The sequence below is a fragment of the Cololabis saira genome, chromosome 22, assembly GCF_033807715.1.
Source record: "Cololabis saira isolate AMF1-May2022 chromosome 22, fColSai1.1, whole genome shotgun sequence".
Lineage (NCBI taxonomy): Eukaryota > Metazoa > Chordata > Actinopteri > Beloniformes > Belonidae > Cololabis > Cololabis saira.
In genome coordinates this window covers 9,352,416-9,370,949 of record NC_084608.1, presented here as the reverse complement: position 1 = coordinate 9,370,949, position 18,534 = coordinate 9,352,416, and the positions used below count along the sequence as shown (strand labels likewise).

The following is an 18,534-nucleotide window of genomic DNA, read 5'->3' as shown; positions in this document are numbered from 1 at the left end:
ATCTCACCTAGATACAGAGTCATCTTCTTGTAATCATAAAACATTTTTAAAATACTGTTTGTGTAGATATTCATGCTTCATTAAATAAAAGAAAGCAATTTCTGTCAAAGAAACTCTTTGCTTTCCTGTAATTAAACTAATAATGAACCTCTGGAGAGCTCATTCCTGTGTCAGCATGCCTTAGGTGTTGTGATTTAAATCAATCACCAGTATTATTACGTAGCTGGTTATAAACATAACCAAGTCTCATATGCAGCTCATTTGACAATTTTTGTTTTGTTTTGTGTTCTTTTGCAGCTAATCAAGAGAAGAGCTCCAGGAAGCACAGCATCAGCACCGCATCCTCCAACCCTGATCCCAGGAAAGAGAGCCTTCCACTGGGCATCGCCGTCAGCGAGAGCAGCCTCCTTCTGGAAGTAAGAAACCACATGACTCTGCCTGGGGGGCTTTTATCTGTGCACGCAGCCTCTGCTCATCATCACTGTGACAGGAAGTATTCTCTGTGTACAAACACTCTCCCCCCGTCGCACGTCTGGTTTGCTGCTCCCCGTACTCTCCCACCTTGCTCGTGCTGCCACCACTGAGCCGTCCTCCGGCTCGTCCACGTCCACGTAAGAAGATTTGTCTGAGCGAGCTGACCTCTGGCATGACCTCCCTCGTGGAGCTGTGCGGTTGCGTGACACAAAGCCGAGGCGGTGGTGTCAGGGCGGACGGAGGCGGGTGGAAGTCTTGCACGCCGGGGGGCTGGGGCGGCCGGTGAAGGGTGTGTGTGTGTGTGTGTGTGCGTGCGTGCTCATCAGGGTGCATGGCTGTCTGAATGCATGTGGCCTCGAGTGAAAGTGAGCAGAAAAGAGTGAGAAGAGCACACCAAACCTGTCAACACTCATCAGGGCAAACAGCAGATTTGTTTTCAGCCGCTTGACCTCAGACCCTTTAATGAGACTTTAGCAACAGATTCATGGACGGCTTTCATTTCATCTGGGTTTGGACAGCAAATAGCGAGTGACAAAGACTTTCTTGTTATTTTGAGACGCTGCCCACCTAATCTTTATCTCTTTACCGGCTTCTTTTACTCCGCTTCTTCTACTTCCAGATCCCATGTAGATATATTTTATTTATTTTTGGGCTGTGCGTGCAAAGCGCCTCTTAAGATTTCTTTAAAAGTCAAAGCTTTTAGTCTCCCATGGGCAGTTATGAGAGTCAGGGGCGTTGTAGTTACAGATATTTGGTGGCGTAGGCCAGCAGCAGGTGCCTTTTTCCATTACCTAAAGGCTGTAGTATGTGAGGGACTGAGGGGAAAGTGGATGGAGCAAACATACAAAAACAGCATGCTGCAAATGCAGCCAATACCGGTACAATATTTCTTTCTTTATTTCTTGATTTCTCTCCCCAGTTTAGAACAAAAGCTTCTCGGAAGTTTTGAGTAATGATAATTTTTTTAGCTATATATCCTGCTGCTTTTCACCACAAATGATTAGTGTCCCATTAATGTTTTTGGACATGTGAAAAACAAATGCTCTGTATTCATCTGCAATGAATTTGCGAGTCATTTCACTTGGAAGGTCCAATTAAAGTAATCAGCCTTCAAAAATCTACTATTTTTTTTGCCTGTACGTACCCTTTCAGGTCAAAAGTCTGAAGCCTATTTGTTCCAGGAGAATAAAGCTGTCGAAGCCCTGCAGGGATTTATTGTGGCATTTCAGTGCCTTGGAAGGAGTAGGGGGAAAGGTGAACAGGCTAAATAAACCTACATGAACCCAGCATGTAAATTCTTGTCTTTCCTGGCCTGTGGGACGTCATAAAAATCCAGATTTCACTCCTGTATGTTCAGGACATGTTCATGACTGTTGTTTGGGCGCATTCTCCGCATGAATGATCCGTTACTAAAACAACCCCTGCAGCTGGACAGTTTTCTTTAGTTTGTTTTGTTGTTTTTAGGGCAGTACGTTTTCAAACCAGTGAGTCAGATACATCTTCTCATGTCTCCGCGTCCCACAGATGCAAGCTGAACTTCCTGAAACACTTTCCTCGTATCCGTCTGTAAACACATGGGACATTTCCACATTTTCCTCACAGATAAGCTTTTTGTCATAAATATATTAAATTTTGCATGGCGCTTCATTTTCAGGTCATCCTTATTTCAGAAACTCAGAAACTCTGAAATAAGGATGCTGCAAGATGGCTTTCAATGCTCCACACTGATGAATATTACTTAGCAGGATTTATTAAATTGGATTATTACGTATTTTTTAGCGCTTGCAAGCGAAATGTCTGTCTGTGAGTTTTTATATGCATGGCATGTGTGTGTGCACGCTTGCGTGTTGGGGGTCAGAGGGGGGACATGTGCCAGTTAAACTTGTCAAACATCATCAACATCAACGTCACCGAGAACCCGCCCCATCTCCCAGTCTCCTCTGCTCGCATCACGCCTTTTAACACATCACCTTACTGTTATCTAGATATTTTTATCTGACATCGTCGCTCTGCTGCACCATGAATATATTCAACTGTGCAGTTTCACAGCTGCTAACTGCTCTGCACACAAGGATTTATCAGTGTTTACGGAGGGAGTTCAGACGGACCGAGTGCAGACGTGTGAAAGACAGAAAAGATGAAGGCAGGGAAAAAAGTGGGCGTAAGTGGGAATGTAGCCGCTGCGTGAATGTACACCCTGTTTAAATAGACCCAAACACACATCAGGAAAAACCTGCAAAGTCTCGCAGCAGAACAGAGGTGACACAGTTAGGCAGCCGCAGTCACGCGAGTCCAGCCGGCTCTCCGTTGTCACGCAATCGCAGCTTTGTGCATCCAGCACACATGCTGGAAGACCGCTTCCATGCATCCTTCCTGCTTTGTTTTTTTCCCTCTCAAACGCTTCCCGCCTTCACCATCTGTCCATCTTTCCTCATTTGAATGAAGCCGCTTCGGTATTTATTTGAAATGTTCGTTTCTAATCAAGTGCCCGATTCCTTGAGCTGCCCAAAACACATTACTGCGTGTAACTGTGTGTTCAAAGAGGGGAAAGTGGGACCGAGAGCGCTGGTGTGTGGAGTTGCTCTGCTTTTAATCAGGGCGGTGGTTCCACAAATTAAAGCATGTTAACAGACGCTACTATTAACATTTCTCCATACGTTTGAGGGGGGAGCAAATTAGTGTATGTCTTTAAAAAAATACCATGAATCTAAATTTCACCAAAAAAAATATCCATAAAAGTCTTTCAAAAGCAATTCACAGCATAACAAATCACTAAGTTTTATTTGGCCCGTTCTTTAACGTAACCATCTGTCTTTGATTTTCCCACCGTGTCCCATCTTTTGTTCTCTTTTTTTAATGTTATTTGCTGTTCTGAGAATTATGGAAAGAATTTTATAAATTGAGCATAAAAGGCTAAAACGTCTGGCAAATGTCAAACGCATTTTATCACCAATATAAAATAATGTTCCTACAGTAATTACAGTAACCACGGTTAGATCACAGATAAGACAGTTTGACTCTTATTTATCATGTTTCTGCCATTTAAAGTTAGTTTTAAGAAGGAAAAGATCCAATGCAGGTGTATACGTTTGATGCATTCAGGTTCATTTTGTTCACAAGTCTGTGCTTGTTTCTGTTTCTCCTTTGTGTGTGTGTGTGTGTGTGTGTGTGTGTGTGTGTGTGTGTGTGTGTGTGTGTGTGTGTGTGTGTGTGTGTGTGTGTGTGTGTGTAGTCTCTGACAGGCTTTGCCTTGGTGGTCAGCAGTGAGGGGATGGTGTTTTATGCTTCCTCAACCATCGTGGACTATCTGGGATTTCATCAGGTCAGTTTATCATTTTGAATATAAAATGCAACAAGATTGTGGGTAAATTTAGAGTAATAACCTTAAATGTAACACATTCACACTTTATGAGTCACACCTGTGAAATCAGATTCAGTCTGATACACCACATGCTCTGCATCTGCAGTTTCTGCAGTTAACGTTGTCAAAACAGGAATTTATTCTACTTTACTGTTTCATTTGAAGTCGCAGTTGTTGATGTCGTGAACAGCTTCATATTCTTCTCCACGATGCAAGAGTTTATATATATATATATATATATATATATATATATATATATATATATATATATATATATATATATATATATACATATACATATACATATACACAGTATATATGTATTTCATATATGGTCCACCAATAATTGCACAAAACAAGTGATTATGCAGAAAAATGGAGGTGAATAGATGGCTCTTCTGAATTGTCCTAAATAAATACATAATTAAAATTAAATTTAATCACCCTGTACCAAAAAATATATTTTGATGGTGCAAAGGCACGACAAACGACTTAACTATTTTATTTAAGTAAGAGCATGTCAGAGCCATGACTTCTTCCTATGTAAATGTGCAAAAGTATTTGAACAATTAGATGATAGCATTGAAGTAAAAGTACTCTTTTGGTTCCTGCTGCATGAGATTATTAACACGAAGGCCTCGCTGTGTCGGCTGCTGCTCATCTTGTCGCTGCTGGAGGTTTTTCAGAGCAGGTTTACAAAGTGGGTTTAATCTACTTTATATGAAGTTTTGTGCACAAGATCACTCGATGCAGTCAATGTGAGAGTTTCTGAGATGCCTGACGGGAAAAGAAAGAAGAAAAAACAAAAACAAAGTCTGATTTCAGATCTAAGCGTTCCTTCGTGGTGGCTCTTTCAACATTTACTGAAAATGAACCATGAGAAGATGGAAAAATCGTTACTTTCAGAGTCTCATAACAACTCTGAAATTTTATTTTGACGCCACGTAGATTTTTTCAAGATGCAAAAAGAATATTAAAAAATAACAAAACTCCCGGTTTTGTCTTTTGACATTTGGTTGTTATTGGAAAGCTTATCATGTCCTCCGCTGTGCAAAATGTTCATCTTCATCATCAAAGCAACCGCTGACAAAGGCTGTGAAAATAAATGTGATGGAGGAAAAGTTCTTTTCCCTCTGAAGTGAAACAAAAAAGTGGCATAATTCAGTTAAAGTAGAAGTATCTCAAAATGACACCTAAGCTGGGTATAGTACTTGTAAATGTACTTCATCCAGATGTTTCGCTCTCTTTAGACCTTTTCTGCTGCGCTAAACTCAGTCTGGTCCGGTTCGAAACAAGGCGGCAAAGTCATCAAACTCATGACTAGAAAGAAAACCTTTGACCAGAACGCAACACACACGCTTCATCATCATTATCATCATCATCATCATCATTTTTTTGTCTTCATGGTGCAGCTAATGAACCATGAGTTGGTCCGACCCCCCGCTGTGTGGTCACTTTGTCCAGGAGGCAGAAGAAACCCGCTAACTTAGGGGTTAAGACCTCTGTTTCACCCTGACATGCACGCCATGGGTCTCTGCTCATATATATATGTGTGTGTGTGTGTGTGTGTGTGTGTGTGTGTGTGTGTGTGTGTGTGTGTGTGTGTGTGTGTGTGTGTGGCCACAAATCACCGACAGCTTAACGTTCCATCGGCAGTACCCCGACATTAATTATAAATGACATAAACATGGGCTCTTCAGTCCTGTGATGCTCAGACCGCCCCGCTCCTCCAGAACCATGAATAAAGTGCTTTTCACTGTTACCCTCCTCCGTTTGCCCTCACGTATCGTCTCAAACAGCAGAAACCCTTCTGCTACACTGCTCTCACTTGGCTCACAATCAGACGGGGGCAACGCAGTGAAACTGACGTGAAAACCAAAGCGGTCTGAAAAAACCCTGCCTCTGTGTGTGTGTGTGTGTGTGTGTGTGTGTGCGTGTGTGTGTGTGTGTGTGCACAGGGTGGAAGGGGAGCTAGTGAGGAAAGGCGAAAGGAAATTAAAGCTAAAAGGCGTATGGTATGTGTTTGTATTAGCAGCTCAGTCAACAGTATTTCATATGAGATCATTTTTTTTTATACCGTGTACGTACAAAAGATGTTTTTGTTAGCTTATCTTTCATATCTCCATCCATCCATCCATGATCTATACCTGCTTATCCCGGTTCAGGGTCACGGGGATTTGCTGGAGTCTATCAGAGCTCCCCTCAGGTCAAAGGTCGGGGTAAACCCTGGGCACTGCTATTTCATATAATGATGGATGTGAAGGAAAGATTTCCAGCATATTTTGAACTGATAAAACAAAACGCTTGCAGGTTAAAATTAACATCTCTCTAAGTGTGGCATACTTGGGCTAAACGGTGCTCACAGCTTCACACTGATAATGATATCGCTTACTTTAAATTACTCTAAATTAGTCTAAATTAAGGTCATAATATGCTTAAGTAGCAGGTTTCATGAGTTCTGCACGTATTTAGTATTTAGAGTCCGAGCCTAATTTAATCCTCGGAGGGTCATAAAGGCCTGAACTAAAGTTAAGCATGACAAATTATATACATGTCCCACTAACATTACGTAAACACCGTGGAATGTGATCACTCTCGGGATTAATTTAGGACACATTTCAGAGTATTTCCTGTTGCAAGTCCTGTAGTGGATGTCAACAAAAGCACATGTTACGATACAGCTGCAGCTGCTTTTGAGTGTGTGTGTGTTTGTTTGTACACAACTTGGCAGTCTGTTTCAAAAAAAAGATGATTTTAGATTGAATAAAGTCAGAAACGTACGCTGAATGTTGAGACACATTGACATGGGCGCGGGCCAAGACATCTCTGAAGGGGACTCGCGGATCCTCCGTGTCATAGTCAGTGATTAAACGCGATCTCCCGGGCTTTCCCATTTCGCTTCTTCAAATGAGCCATTGGTTGTTTTTGTTTTGACATACTTCACTTCGCCCTGACAAGGCTTTGACAGCATGCCTCACCATTATGAACCCGCAATTGCAGTCAGAAAGGACACTTATCCTTAATGCACCGCAGGAACACAAAGGAAAAACACAAGGCTTCACTAAGCAGCACCACAAAAAAGCTCTGGAGAAGAGAAAAAGAAAACCTCCACTAGTCTTTGATCCAATTTGTCACTGGAGCAGTTATCCTTTGAAGGTCAGTTAAAATATCACTTCTCAGTTTTTTTTCCGCTCTCTCTTCCCCCCCCCTTTTTTTTATGAGAAACATAAACAATAGTCTCTCAATCCATCTGTCGGCCTGGATGCCAGCAGGGAAACACACCGCAGGACGAAGCCTCTGTGAAGATGGTGGGAACGGATCGTGTTTTCAGAGGCAGGCGATCAAAAACCCTCGCGTGCCACTAGTGTGGAAATTATGGAGCGAGGGCAGGGAGGAGGGAGAGAGGGAAGAGGAGAAGGTTGAACGTTGCAGTGAGGAATCTGTCAGGGACTGACAGAAAGCAAGGCTGTTGCTGGAAAAGAGAGAGAGAGAGAGAGAGGCATGACGAGAGCGGGCTGGAACCAGACTCATTCTGGGTGTGTGTGTGAGTGTGTGTGTGTGTGTGCGGTGAGCTGGGCTGGACTGGACTGCTGTTCGGGAGTCGGTGTCACGCAATGTTTGACAAACACAGCTGCCCTCGCTGGCCCTGCCGCGGCCCTCAGACTTTTACTGTTTGTGTGAATCCTCTTTAAAGAACATACTTCATATATGTAAATGTGCTTATGGCTTCCTTTTATTTTAGGAAGCAGCTTTTAGAAGCAGTCACTATCAACTCAAGACACTGACATCACTGCACCAAGGATGCTACAAATACATAATACAGACTCATGTCTGTTAGGCCCAATCCCAATACTCCCCCTACTTTCTTTCACTAGCCCTACTTTCTATCACTTGATTTTAGGGCACTTGAAATCTTCCCAGGGGCCTGTCCCAATTCTCCCCCTACCCCTCGTTTTCATCCCTACTCCTAATCAGGAAGCTGAGAGCCAAAAGCTGTTTTAATTTCAGCTGTAGCGCTGTTAATATGCCACTTTATTAAGTTTTAATATTTTTTCAGGCGTAAAAGTAACCGTTAAGATCCCCAACCTGGGCTCAGTTTATCCAAATAACGCCTGTTAAGAAATTTGACCCGATGTTTTCGGAGATGATAAGAGCCGCCGGTCAGGGGCGCAGCCGGAGTACAGACGTGACCGTCGTCCCGGGGAGAAACCTGCAGCTCTGTGGAGAATTACCGCTGGCTGAAATAAATCATTTAGGAAGATAAATGTTGGTTTAATAGATGAAATCTAACAGTTTTAGCTACGCCTGTTAAGAAATTTGCTCCGAAAATTTAGAGATTTCTGCCTGCCGGCTCGGGAGCTGATTTATGGTTCCGCGTTAAATCGACGCAGAGCCTACGGCGTAGGGTACGTAACCTACGCCGTAGGCTCTGCGTTGGTGTAACGCGGAACCATAAATCAGCCTTTATTCTGGCAAGGTTTGAAAAAGACTTCGCAACAACGGGCAAACGAGTGATTATGTACATCCACTGAGTGAATATTATGAAAGTAAAATATATATTTCTCGCTAGAAATGTAATCAAAACGCATTTTTATGCAGAAACTAACTCAAAATATTGATTCCATTCACTAAAAAATAAGAAATGTCCGGCATGTTTTTTTTTTGGATTTAGTCCGCAAATGACGACGAAAAGCATTCTGGGAAATTTTTCTGTCCCTAGAAAACTAGTCAGCATCCGAAAACACTTGATCCGTAGGGACAGATTCATAGCCACTACACAACTTTTCTTCACTACCCCAAGGTGGAAAGAGGAATTGGGACACCACTACCCTCACGGGAACGCGCAAAATTTAGGGGTAGGGATGAAAACTAGGGGTAGTGATAGTATTGGGTCAGGGCCTTGAACCTAACAGAAGGGGATATGAATGAGAAAATAAACACTTTATTTCCTAAAGGATCTATGTAACCTAACTCTCCTTCCCACAGACGGATGTGATGCACCAAAACGTGTTTGACTACATCCACATAGACGACCGGCAGGAGTTCAGGCGTCAGCTCCACTGGGCCATGTGTCCTCTGCAGCATCAGGGGACGTCTGCGCAGCAGGACGGCCAACTCGCCGCGGGAAACGGTGCGTAGCGGGGCTCCTTTGTGTTTCATTGTGTGCTGTAGGTCTTTTTCTTTCCTCATACTCTGAAAACTCTGGGGATGCTCGTACATTTGCCAGAGAGGCTGCAACGCAAACAAAACAAGTGATTATCTTCCCCGGTTCTCCTCTGCAACACTGTAGGTGAGGACTTCGTAGGGAGCAGCCTGATAAATTCTCCGGAGGCCGGGGAAATTCCTGCCGAGCTCTCCTGCTTTCTCAACAGATGTTTCATAGCCAGAGTCCGATGTCTCCTGGACAGCACCTCTGGATTCTTGGTGAGTGGTCCTGAAGCAGCTCAGCGAGACACTAACTCCAGCATTTTAAAGTCAAATCAGAATGTAAACGTTGAGCAAAGACCAAACATTTCCATTTCTGGAAGGAGACCAATAAAAAATGCGATGTACTCCTCGGCACGTCAACATTTCATTTACATCGTAGTGTGCACGCTTACTGTATTTATAGTTACGTTGTGTGCGAGAACGCAGTAACAGAACAGCTTCGTTCATCCCTCATGGCTGTGACTTTTGTGGTTTTGAGACAAGCAGCGGAAAAAACTAGAGGCCCAAATGAAGGAACAACAAGAAGACGGGCCTGAACAATCCCAGCTGGGTCAGCTGAGTTCACGGTCACAAGGTTCACTCTGGTAGCACGGATCTTGGCTCGGCTGCAAAAGATTTGGATGGCAATTTTCTGTCATCATCTAAAAGTGCTAGTGAGCTTATATCCCTCCCAGCCTGCGTGGCTGCAGTTGGGATGCAAACATTTGTTGTGTAATTCCCAGGACTCGTTCTGGAAGTCCATGAAAAGGCCAGAGCATGAATATTTTTGCGAGCTGTTAGTTACTGCAGGAGCAGTGTGATTTTGTTCAAAGGTTTTGACTGAACAATGCTATCGCCCGGAAGATTTCACCACTGTCAGTTCAGGTTAATGTCGAGCATGCTCACACTCACCAGCTACGCCGTTAAATAATATACTAGTACGCTAATATGAGCATGTTAGCAGCATTCAGCTCAAATCAAGGCCATTAAACTAAACTGAATCAAACAGCCTTCCAGAGCTGTGAATGCAGCTGCAGGCTTTTTACTCTTAGTATCAGGTGAACATTTATGACTCCTGTTTTCCACCAAATTAGAGTTATGAAGGTGGACAAACTTGCAAGTAAAAGTGAAGGGAGCAGCGCCCATGTTTGCAACCAGGAGACAACTGTTGTGGCTCCCCTCAGTGCTGATCGGTGATCAATCATCACTGCTGAGCCATTTAACCAGAGGCAGATTGTAAATGTTGACGTGTGTAATAAAAGACATGACTTTTTTTTTTTTCTTTTTTTCAGTTTGGTTACAAATTATATCATGATGATATCATGAATTCGTGCACACTATGATTTTCCTTTCAAAACAAAGTCTAAGATTGGATCAATCTTTGGATGAGATCAAACCCAGTAACTCTCTCCTCCGTCTCTTCCAGACGATGCAGTTCCAGGGTCGACTAAAGTTCCTCCAAGGGCAGAAGAAGAAGTCAACGTCTGGGGTGCAAGTGCCTCCCCAGCTGGCTCTGTTCTGCGTAGCCGTGCCTCTTTTACTGCCCTCCATCGCCGAGATGAAAGTGAAGAACATTTTAATGCGGGGAAAGAACAAGGGAGGAGGGATTATCTCTGCAGTGGAGCATGGGTAAGGGTGGAGGTCAACCTTTTCACTGCAAACTTGAGGCTGAGGTATAATGGATTTTGACACCAAACAGGCTTTCCTAAAGTTTCCAGTGGTTTTCCCTGATTTGAGTCCAGCTCTTAACTTGTCACTTTTCTGACGTTTTGTCAGGAAGTCTCAGCTTCAGTTTTCAACATGCTTAGTTTTTGGATGTCCAGGATCTTCAAGAGCCACATGGCAAAAACGGATTGGTTTTTCCTGAAGTACTTTTATTGTCTATTCTTAGTCAAATACTTTTAATGCTTAAGCATATTTTTGTAATCCGGAATAAAGTAGTACGGTAGTAAAGAAAAGTTAGAATAAAGAGTTAAGAAAGAAAATGAAAAACAGCACCATGAAGTTTAATCTCGATCACAAGCGCCGTGATTGTGAATCTGGTGACGACCCCCCTCCTCCTCTCTGACCTCTCATACAGATAAGACCAGAGACGTTTTCCTGTCGTCTCGTCAAAAACTGACAGCCAGTAGGTCCCCAAAACTGTAAAAATGATTGTTTGTTACAGGTTGGGAATGAAAATGTGTTGACGGCTTAAGTAAAATAAAAAAAGGACTTTAAAGGATGACTTTTGTCCTACCTGAGTCAGAACCTGGGAGCACCTGGCTCTTTAAGAAAAATGTATTTGAAGTGGTAAAAATAGTCAAAAATGCATTTTTGTGGCCTCTGTAATGTACATCATCTCTATGAAATATAATCCTTCCTTAGTTTCAAAATTCTTATTTATGTATGTTGTAAATGAAACATCAAGAGATAAGAAAATGGTTCTTCAAATAATTAGTGGATAATCACAAGACTATGAAGCTAAAAGAAAAAAAAGACTGCAGTGTATAAAAGATTAGTCAAATTCAAAAAGATTAGCGACTTTTGATGTTATTCTTTAGTGAACAAAACCTGGACATTGATATGCAGTTATCAGCAGGGGAATGAAGATATTTTACAGGAAAAATCGCCTTCTGCAGACATTTGACATCTTTCCAGTCTGACTGATCCATTTACTATCAGGGTGACTAAGCAACATTCAGTACCAATGAGCAGAGGTGTCAAAAGTATTCACATTCATTACTCAGGTAGAAGTATAGATACTAGAGTTTAAAAATACTCCTGTTGAAGTATCAACTCAAGTTTTTTACTCAAGTAAAAGTATAAAAGTACTGGTTTCCAACTACTTAAAGTATAAAAGTAAAAGTAATGTAAGGGGGAAAAGCCATTAAGGACAAAAGCCATTGAAAATGAATGCATCTTAGTATAATGCAAATATATTAAAGAACCATATATGTGTACTATTGAGCATTAACATGTGTTTCAGAGAGCAGGAGATATGATGACTAGTTCCCTATAAGTATTGTAATGGTGCAAAAAGTCAAACTTCAGAGGCATGTTATCATTTATCCTAACCTTTATTGGAATGTACATCCAAGTTTAGTTGCAGGAATCTGAGGGAACGGATGTAAGAACAAAACTGGACAAGAACATCTGAAACAACCACAACCAAATTCACTCTATCCGGATGGAGCAATTTAACTGGATAGTTTTTATTAAAGGCCGAAATGAAATAGAGTAACGGGGCTGTTTTTAAAATGTAAGGAGTAAAAAGTACAGATAATTGCGTGAAAATGTAAGGAGTAAAAGTAAAAAGTCGTCTGAAAAATAATTACTCCAGTGAAGTATAGATAACCAAAATTTCTACTTAAGTAAGGTAACAAAGTATTTGTACTTTGTTACTTGACACCTCTGCCAATGAGTAAAAGAACATGGATGTGCTCTGATTTATCTCCTATATTTGGGCCTAAAAGTGTTTTCCTCTCCTCCCAGCAGTGAACACGGGGAACCCCTCCGGAGACACTCCTGCAGTGGCGGTGCAGGCGACATGGGAGACCCTCTCCTCCTGCCCTGCCCCACCCCCGGCGCTACCCAGCGAGGTCACCACGCCCCCTGGACCCCGCTCTGCAAGGACAACCTCAAGTACTGCCCCGACGGATACTTCAACCAGGAGGAGCCCCTCAACTACTGCAAGTCCTCCATGGGCCCCCACAAAGGCCTGGGCACGGGCCTGGGCGGCGGCTGGCCCCTGCGCCAGAACTCGGGCCCCGTCAGAGCGGGTCCGGGGATGGGCTACGGCCCTTCCAACCGCTTGAACAGGACCGGGCAGTACGGGAAGCCTTACCGCCTGTCTCCGAGCTGCCACAACGGCAGGGGCGGGGAGGTTTTCATCTCAAAGCTGTACGAGAACGTGCACATGCCCGCGGACCCCGACGCTTTCTGCGTGGACCCGGTCAAGAGCGAGAACGGCTACGGGGAGTGCTACAACGGCCACCTGATGCCCGAGATGCCCCCCATCAAGGTGGAGCACGACTCCGACTCCGAGAACGGATGCGACACCTGGGTTTGCCGGGACCAAGTGGGGATCGACCGTCACTACGGCAACGGGGTGTACGACTCCAGCTCCGGCCTGCAACTGAAACTGGAGTCGGATTACTACGATCCGCAGTACTCGCCCTGCCAGCGGGGGAAAGCGGGGATCAGCCCCCCGTACAACAACGGCAGCTATCAGAACTACGCAGTCAACAACGGCGGGAGCACCAACGCGCGCCTTTTAAAATGTGACAAAGAGCTGGGCGGCGGCAACAACAACCAGCTTAGTCCGCAGAGACTCTCCCACACGGACTCTCTATGCAACAACCAGTCCGGTGTCGGCGTCATGGACTCGCACATGTACTCTCAGAACCCACACAAGGCCTACATGCAGCCCGACTACAACAAGCACGGCACTTACGAGTTCAAGGGCCACGGCCTGATCCATTCAATCAAGCGGGAGCCCATGGACTCCCCCCCCTGGTCTGAGAGCACGCATGACATGAACCACTCCATGATGGTCGGCCCCAGGAACGCTATGTCGTGTGTGATGAGCACAGGGCACCAGAAGTCCAGTCCCTACATTTACATGCAATAAGAGGGGCCGCTGCATCGCCCACACACAAACTCAGCGGTAGATGCTTCCCTGCAGGGGTTAAATTGGGCCTCGTGGGCTCAGCCACCACCGGCTCGTGATTTGTTGTAATGAGACGTTTTACTTCACATTATCTTTCAACAATATTTATTTTGATACCTGTCTCAGGCTTTAAATGTCATGAAAAGCCAACATTTTTCCAACCAGACTCAAACTCTTCCAGCTCCGCGTCGGCACTCGTCAAAGCAGAACAAAGCGAGAAAAAACCTGAGGAACAAGATCTTATTTCACTTTCTATCCCCGGTGGTGACGTTTTTAAAGCGCACAAGAATATCCACGCGTCAACACAATCCACTTTGTCTGTAAAGTAGCGTTACATGTCAGATCCCCGACCTCAGTCGCCGGGTCTTCAGTCGTACGTGGGAGACGGACCGCAGGCAGCTGCATGGGAAAAGGCAGATAGAGAAAAACAGTGCTACAGTTTCATAAGGATGATAATGAAAAGATAAGAAAGTAACCGTAACAAGGTAGCTGGCGAGCTCAAGGTCGTCTTCAGGCGTCAGGACATTTGTAGTTTGAGAAAGATCTCAGAGTAAATTGCGTCAGTATATATATATTCATGTTTGACAGATTCTTAACTATATTCATAACTAATGAAAACATTATCTCGCAGTTCTTTTTTGCTTCCCTCTCATAGGAACAAAACTATATAATATTTTCTAATTTCCTTTAAACATATGTCGCACACGTGCAGAAATGATTCAAGTCTTTTATGATGTTTTCAGTTTTCAAAGGTTGTAAATAAATGGTGACTGAATTTTTTACTGGACTCTGAAGAGTAATGGGAAGCTGTGGATATTTAAAATGGTTTATTTTGTAATATTCTAAGATATAAGTCGATTCCAGTTTAATGTAAGTGTTTAAAAACAGTTGTAATCACTCGACCTCAAGATTTATCTTCAGGTCGGAGGGACGAGCCATCCACCCCCTAACAAATCCCAATTTAACCCCTGCTCACCCGGGCCCCGAACCTCCCTCCACACGCACAATCACAGCACGCACAAACACATCAGTACGCACTTCTCTCCGGAGTTTCCACTCACATGTACCTGCGTTACAGGAGAAGAGATGATGATGAGGATTCCCAGGATATCAATCACTTCCTCTGTCTGATGAAGAGGTTTCAAACAAGGCTCAGGTTCAAATATCAGTGTTGTGACAATCAGTAATAATATTATTTCAGTCCAGTTTACGGATAGATGATTTTATTTTTGAGGTACACGCTTTGTAGATGGTTCCAAGCACTTTTGGATTTAGTGACAATGAGGAAAAAGTACATCAAGAAACACAATTTTATTTTGTTTTTTTTCTTTACATTAATGCAACTTTTTTGTGACAAAAACAAAGATTTAGCTGTAAAAAGATGGGTTTTCTTTATGCTGTTCTTTTTTTTTTTTTTTTTTTTTACTTTGTTGACAGGACATGACTTCCAACTACTGCTGCATGTTTTAAAAGTGAGATGGATGATGATGATGAGAATGAGAATATGCTTAGCAGTTAGTGGAAACCATTTAAAGAATAACTCATTTTGGATTTCTTTTTTTCTGCTGTTTCCAGGAAGCATTGGATATTATGTTCAAAGTAAAAAAAACAGGGTGCAAAGATTTGTGAGCCATTTGAACCAAATACGTGATTGAAGGATAATGAGAGAACCAAAATATTAAATCTTGAACCGCTGCATCTTCTTGAACAGGAGAAACATCCGAAAAGTTGTATAATGCTTGAAAAACACTGCAGTTGAGCCGACTGCCTGCACATTGACTTGAAAATTGACTGATCAAGTTCTCTGCCACATTAACAAGAAGATAAAAAGCTTTTTTTGTGTGTTACGAGGCACATCATGAATAAAATCAGCCAGCCCTGTATGTCAGGGATGAGGCTAAAATTCATTACAGAATAATCTTGTGTAAAGTGCAACATATGCTCAGGAAAGAAAGCATTGTCATTAAAAACTTTACCAACAAAAGCAGAAACTCAGAGAAGTCACATTAATGACCTGTTGTTAAAATATGTAATTAAATATAGGTTTTAAATGATTCACTCATCATTGCATCCTGTTTTTACAGTATGCACATGTTATAGTGTTACGTTTTTGGAAACAGGGTTGTATAAACACTTTTTCTATCTTACTGCCTGCAGTGATGTGTGAATGGAAACTGCTGGTTTCTGTGTATTATAGAATTGAAACAAATCAACTTGCGGAAACTTGAAACTTGCTTGTTATACATTACAGTAAACTGTATCGTTTGGTTCGTGTCGAGGATAACACATTGAAAATGCGTGAAATGCAATCATTAATGCGTTCAAGGACACCTTTATTGCACAAAGCACTTAAATTCACATGATCTTTTTCTCCCAGCATGGCAATTATTAGTGTTTGTGTCCCAAGGTTGCGTCTCTTCACAGCAGTTTTTATTACAGTGCTTTTGTGGAAACATCTTTGAGAATTATCCCCGTTTGCTGCAGAATCATTTGCAAAATGTAACGACAGAACGCGTAAGACGATTGAAGGGGCAGATCACTCTTTTAGTGTCTTTATTATTTTATATTGGTTTAGGTATCCAGATTAAGTTATTATGAGAAGTGAGCACTATTTGAAAAAACAAACAAATCCCACTAGAGTCACCCTTTGCAACTCTGGACCTAATATGAAGTTTGGAGGAAATTCTGCATCATTGTTCTCCATCAATCATCGGTTGAAGGCTTCCTCAGATCAGATTAAAGTGACATTTTGAAGATTTCTAGTTATGAAGTTCAACTTTTATTTCTCTTTTTACGAGTACCATCAATTCAACTTTATGTCAGAGATGATTTCATGTCTGAGCTGATATTGTACAGTTTAGATTAAACAGCATCTTCTTTGAACTCAATATTGACTTTTCATGCTTTCTTTTCAGCCCCAAACCATCCAACTTTGTCTTCACTTCAGTATTTTTGCACAATTAAAAGCACCAAATGGATTCATCATTAAGTCTCAGTTCTGTGAAGCTGCCGTTGTAGTTTCTGATTTGCACTACTGGGAAATGTTCAGCTGAAGTTATACGTACCCAGACAGGTTTTTGAGTCAACACGCACAACTGTACACAGTGTCTCTGTTATAAATGTATCTTTTTTTTCTCTCTCTTTGTGTGTGCTCATGTTAATAAATGTTTAATGATTTGTATTTATTGTAAGATGCATAAGTGTATAATTTAAAAAAAAAAATACAGTTTTGAAGGCTTCTCTGTTTTACTAACAAGAATAAATATGGCTTGTTTTTTTTCCCCTCCTTGCTATCTTTTTGATAATTATTGATAAAAAAAAAGAAAAAACTGTCATTCTTATCTCATGCAGGAGGTAGCTGCAAGGTAGCGAACACGGTGTAAATATGCAGTGTCTTCCAATGTTTCTACATGTTTTTGCAAATGCGACTTATCTATTAAAGATCTTTCTTTATATCAAAAAGCAAGCTGGGTGTGTTATTAATCTTTTGGATCTGAATTTCTGCCTTTTTCAAAGGTTCTAGGTTTTAATACGACACTATTAAACTCCCGTAAAAGCTGGGATCCACCTGGTCAATCACCACGCTGCCAATGTCCTGTTGTAATTCAGTCGAAGCTAAGGTATGGCAAGGTTACGAGTCACAGAACTTAACTAGAGTATCAATCAACACGTCCAGCAAATACTCATCACAGAAGTCTGCTATGTAGCTTATCTGTGTGGTCAAGAAAATTGGAACTTTTTCAAATGCAGTCTCGCTCCCTGCAAAAACTTAAAATCTTACCAGGAATATTTGTCTTATTTCTAGTTAAAATGTCTCATTTTTAGTCAAAAAATCTCATTACACTTAAAACAAGAGTCGTCACCAGAAAAATAACTTATTTGACCATTTTCACCTGTTTCAAGTAAATTTTCACTTGAAATAAGTAGAAAAATCTGCCAGTGGGACAAGATTTATCTTCTTATTACAAGCAAAAAAATATTGTTCTACTGGCAGATTTTTCCACTTATTTTAAGTGAAAATCTACTTGAAACAGGTGAAAATGGTTGTTTTTGAGTCTTGTCTTAAATGTAATGAGATTTTTTTTGACTAAAAATTTGACATTTTAACTAGAAATAAGACAAATATTCTTGTTTTTTTGCAGTGTAATAACTAGTGAAATCGATCATGTTGTTCGGATTTGCATTTGTAGTTATTCTATATGTATTAATAGAATAATCAATACAAATAGACACAGAGTAATTCCATAAATGTATTTAAAAAACATTTACATTTTCCCTTGAAGCCAAGGTGTGGCGGCTGCCGTACCTTGTCAATCCCCAATTGACGCCCCTGCCCTGCCCTCATAAATGCTCACCACTATTAAATTATTACAAAAATAAAAGGACACATCTTATTGTTAACATACTTATCTCTTTAGTAGCTTTTGAATTTTTCACACAAATGTGGTCTCATCCTCTTGGATTGGTGTCTCCATGAATAATGGAAGTGGAGCAGAACAGGATACGGCGTATCCGTGGCCACGTTCCCCGTATGATTAATGTGCTGCAGAGCTGGCCTGACAGCTCTTTCACACGATCTGGGAAACGTGACACACATCTCTCACCGCTGTCTGGGACGAGGTTCAGAGTGGAGGGACCGCTGGTATCCACACAACGGAGGAGCCGGGGGAGCCAGAAGAGAGCGAGATGTAACCTAAAGGCTGTGGTTGGATCCTGGTCCTCAGGAGAGCTGCACCTCTGACGTTCACTTAACACACGCTGACTTCTTACTCTAAAATTACAATAGACATGTACTCAACTTTTGCTAAGGCTCGTCTTTTATTTGAAAACAAAACTTTGATAGATGATGACTGTAAATTAT

At 42.0% G+C, this 18,534-nt stretch overlaps 1 protein-coding gene across 2 annotated transcripts in view; it reads left to right on the top strand.

The window, feature by feature from the left end:
* The window catches only part of ahrra (aryl-hydrocarbon receptor repressor a), a 71,233-nt gene extending 54,136 nt beyond the window's left edge, over positions 1-17,097 (top strand). Inside the window, exons 4-9 of one of the 2 annotated variants that reach the window (XM_061713418.1) lie at positions 298-416; positions 3,707-3,796; positions 8,822-8,966; positions 9,126-9,259; positions 10,449-10,651; positions 12,500-17,097. In XM_061713418.1, coding sequence (XP_061569402.1) covers positions 298-416; positions 3,707-3,796; positions 8,822-8,966; positions 9,126-9,259; positions 10,449-10,651; positions 12,500-13,634 — 1,826 coding nt within the window. In that variant the 3' untranslated portion in view covers positions 13,635-17,097. Of the gene's footprint in view, positions 1-297; positions 417-3,706; positions 3,797-8,821; positions 8,967-9,125; positions 9,260-10,448; positions 10,652-12,496 lie in introns of both variants that reach the window. The other variant, XM_061713417.1, reaches the window with a different exon arrangement.
* Positions 17,098-18,534: the final 1,437 nt, after the last annotated feature.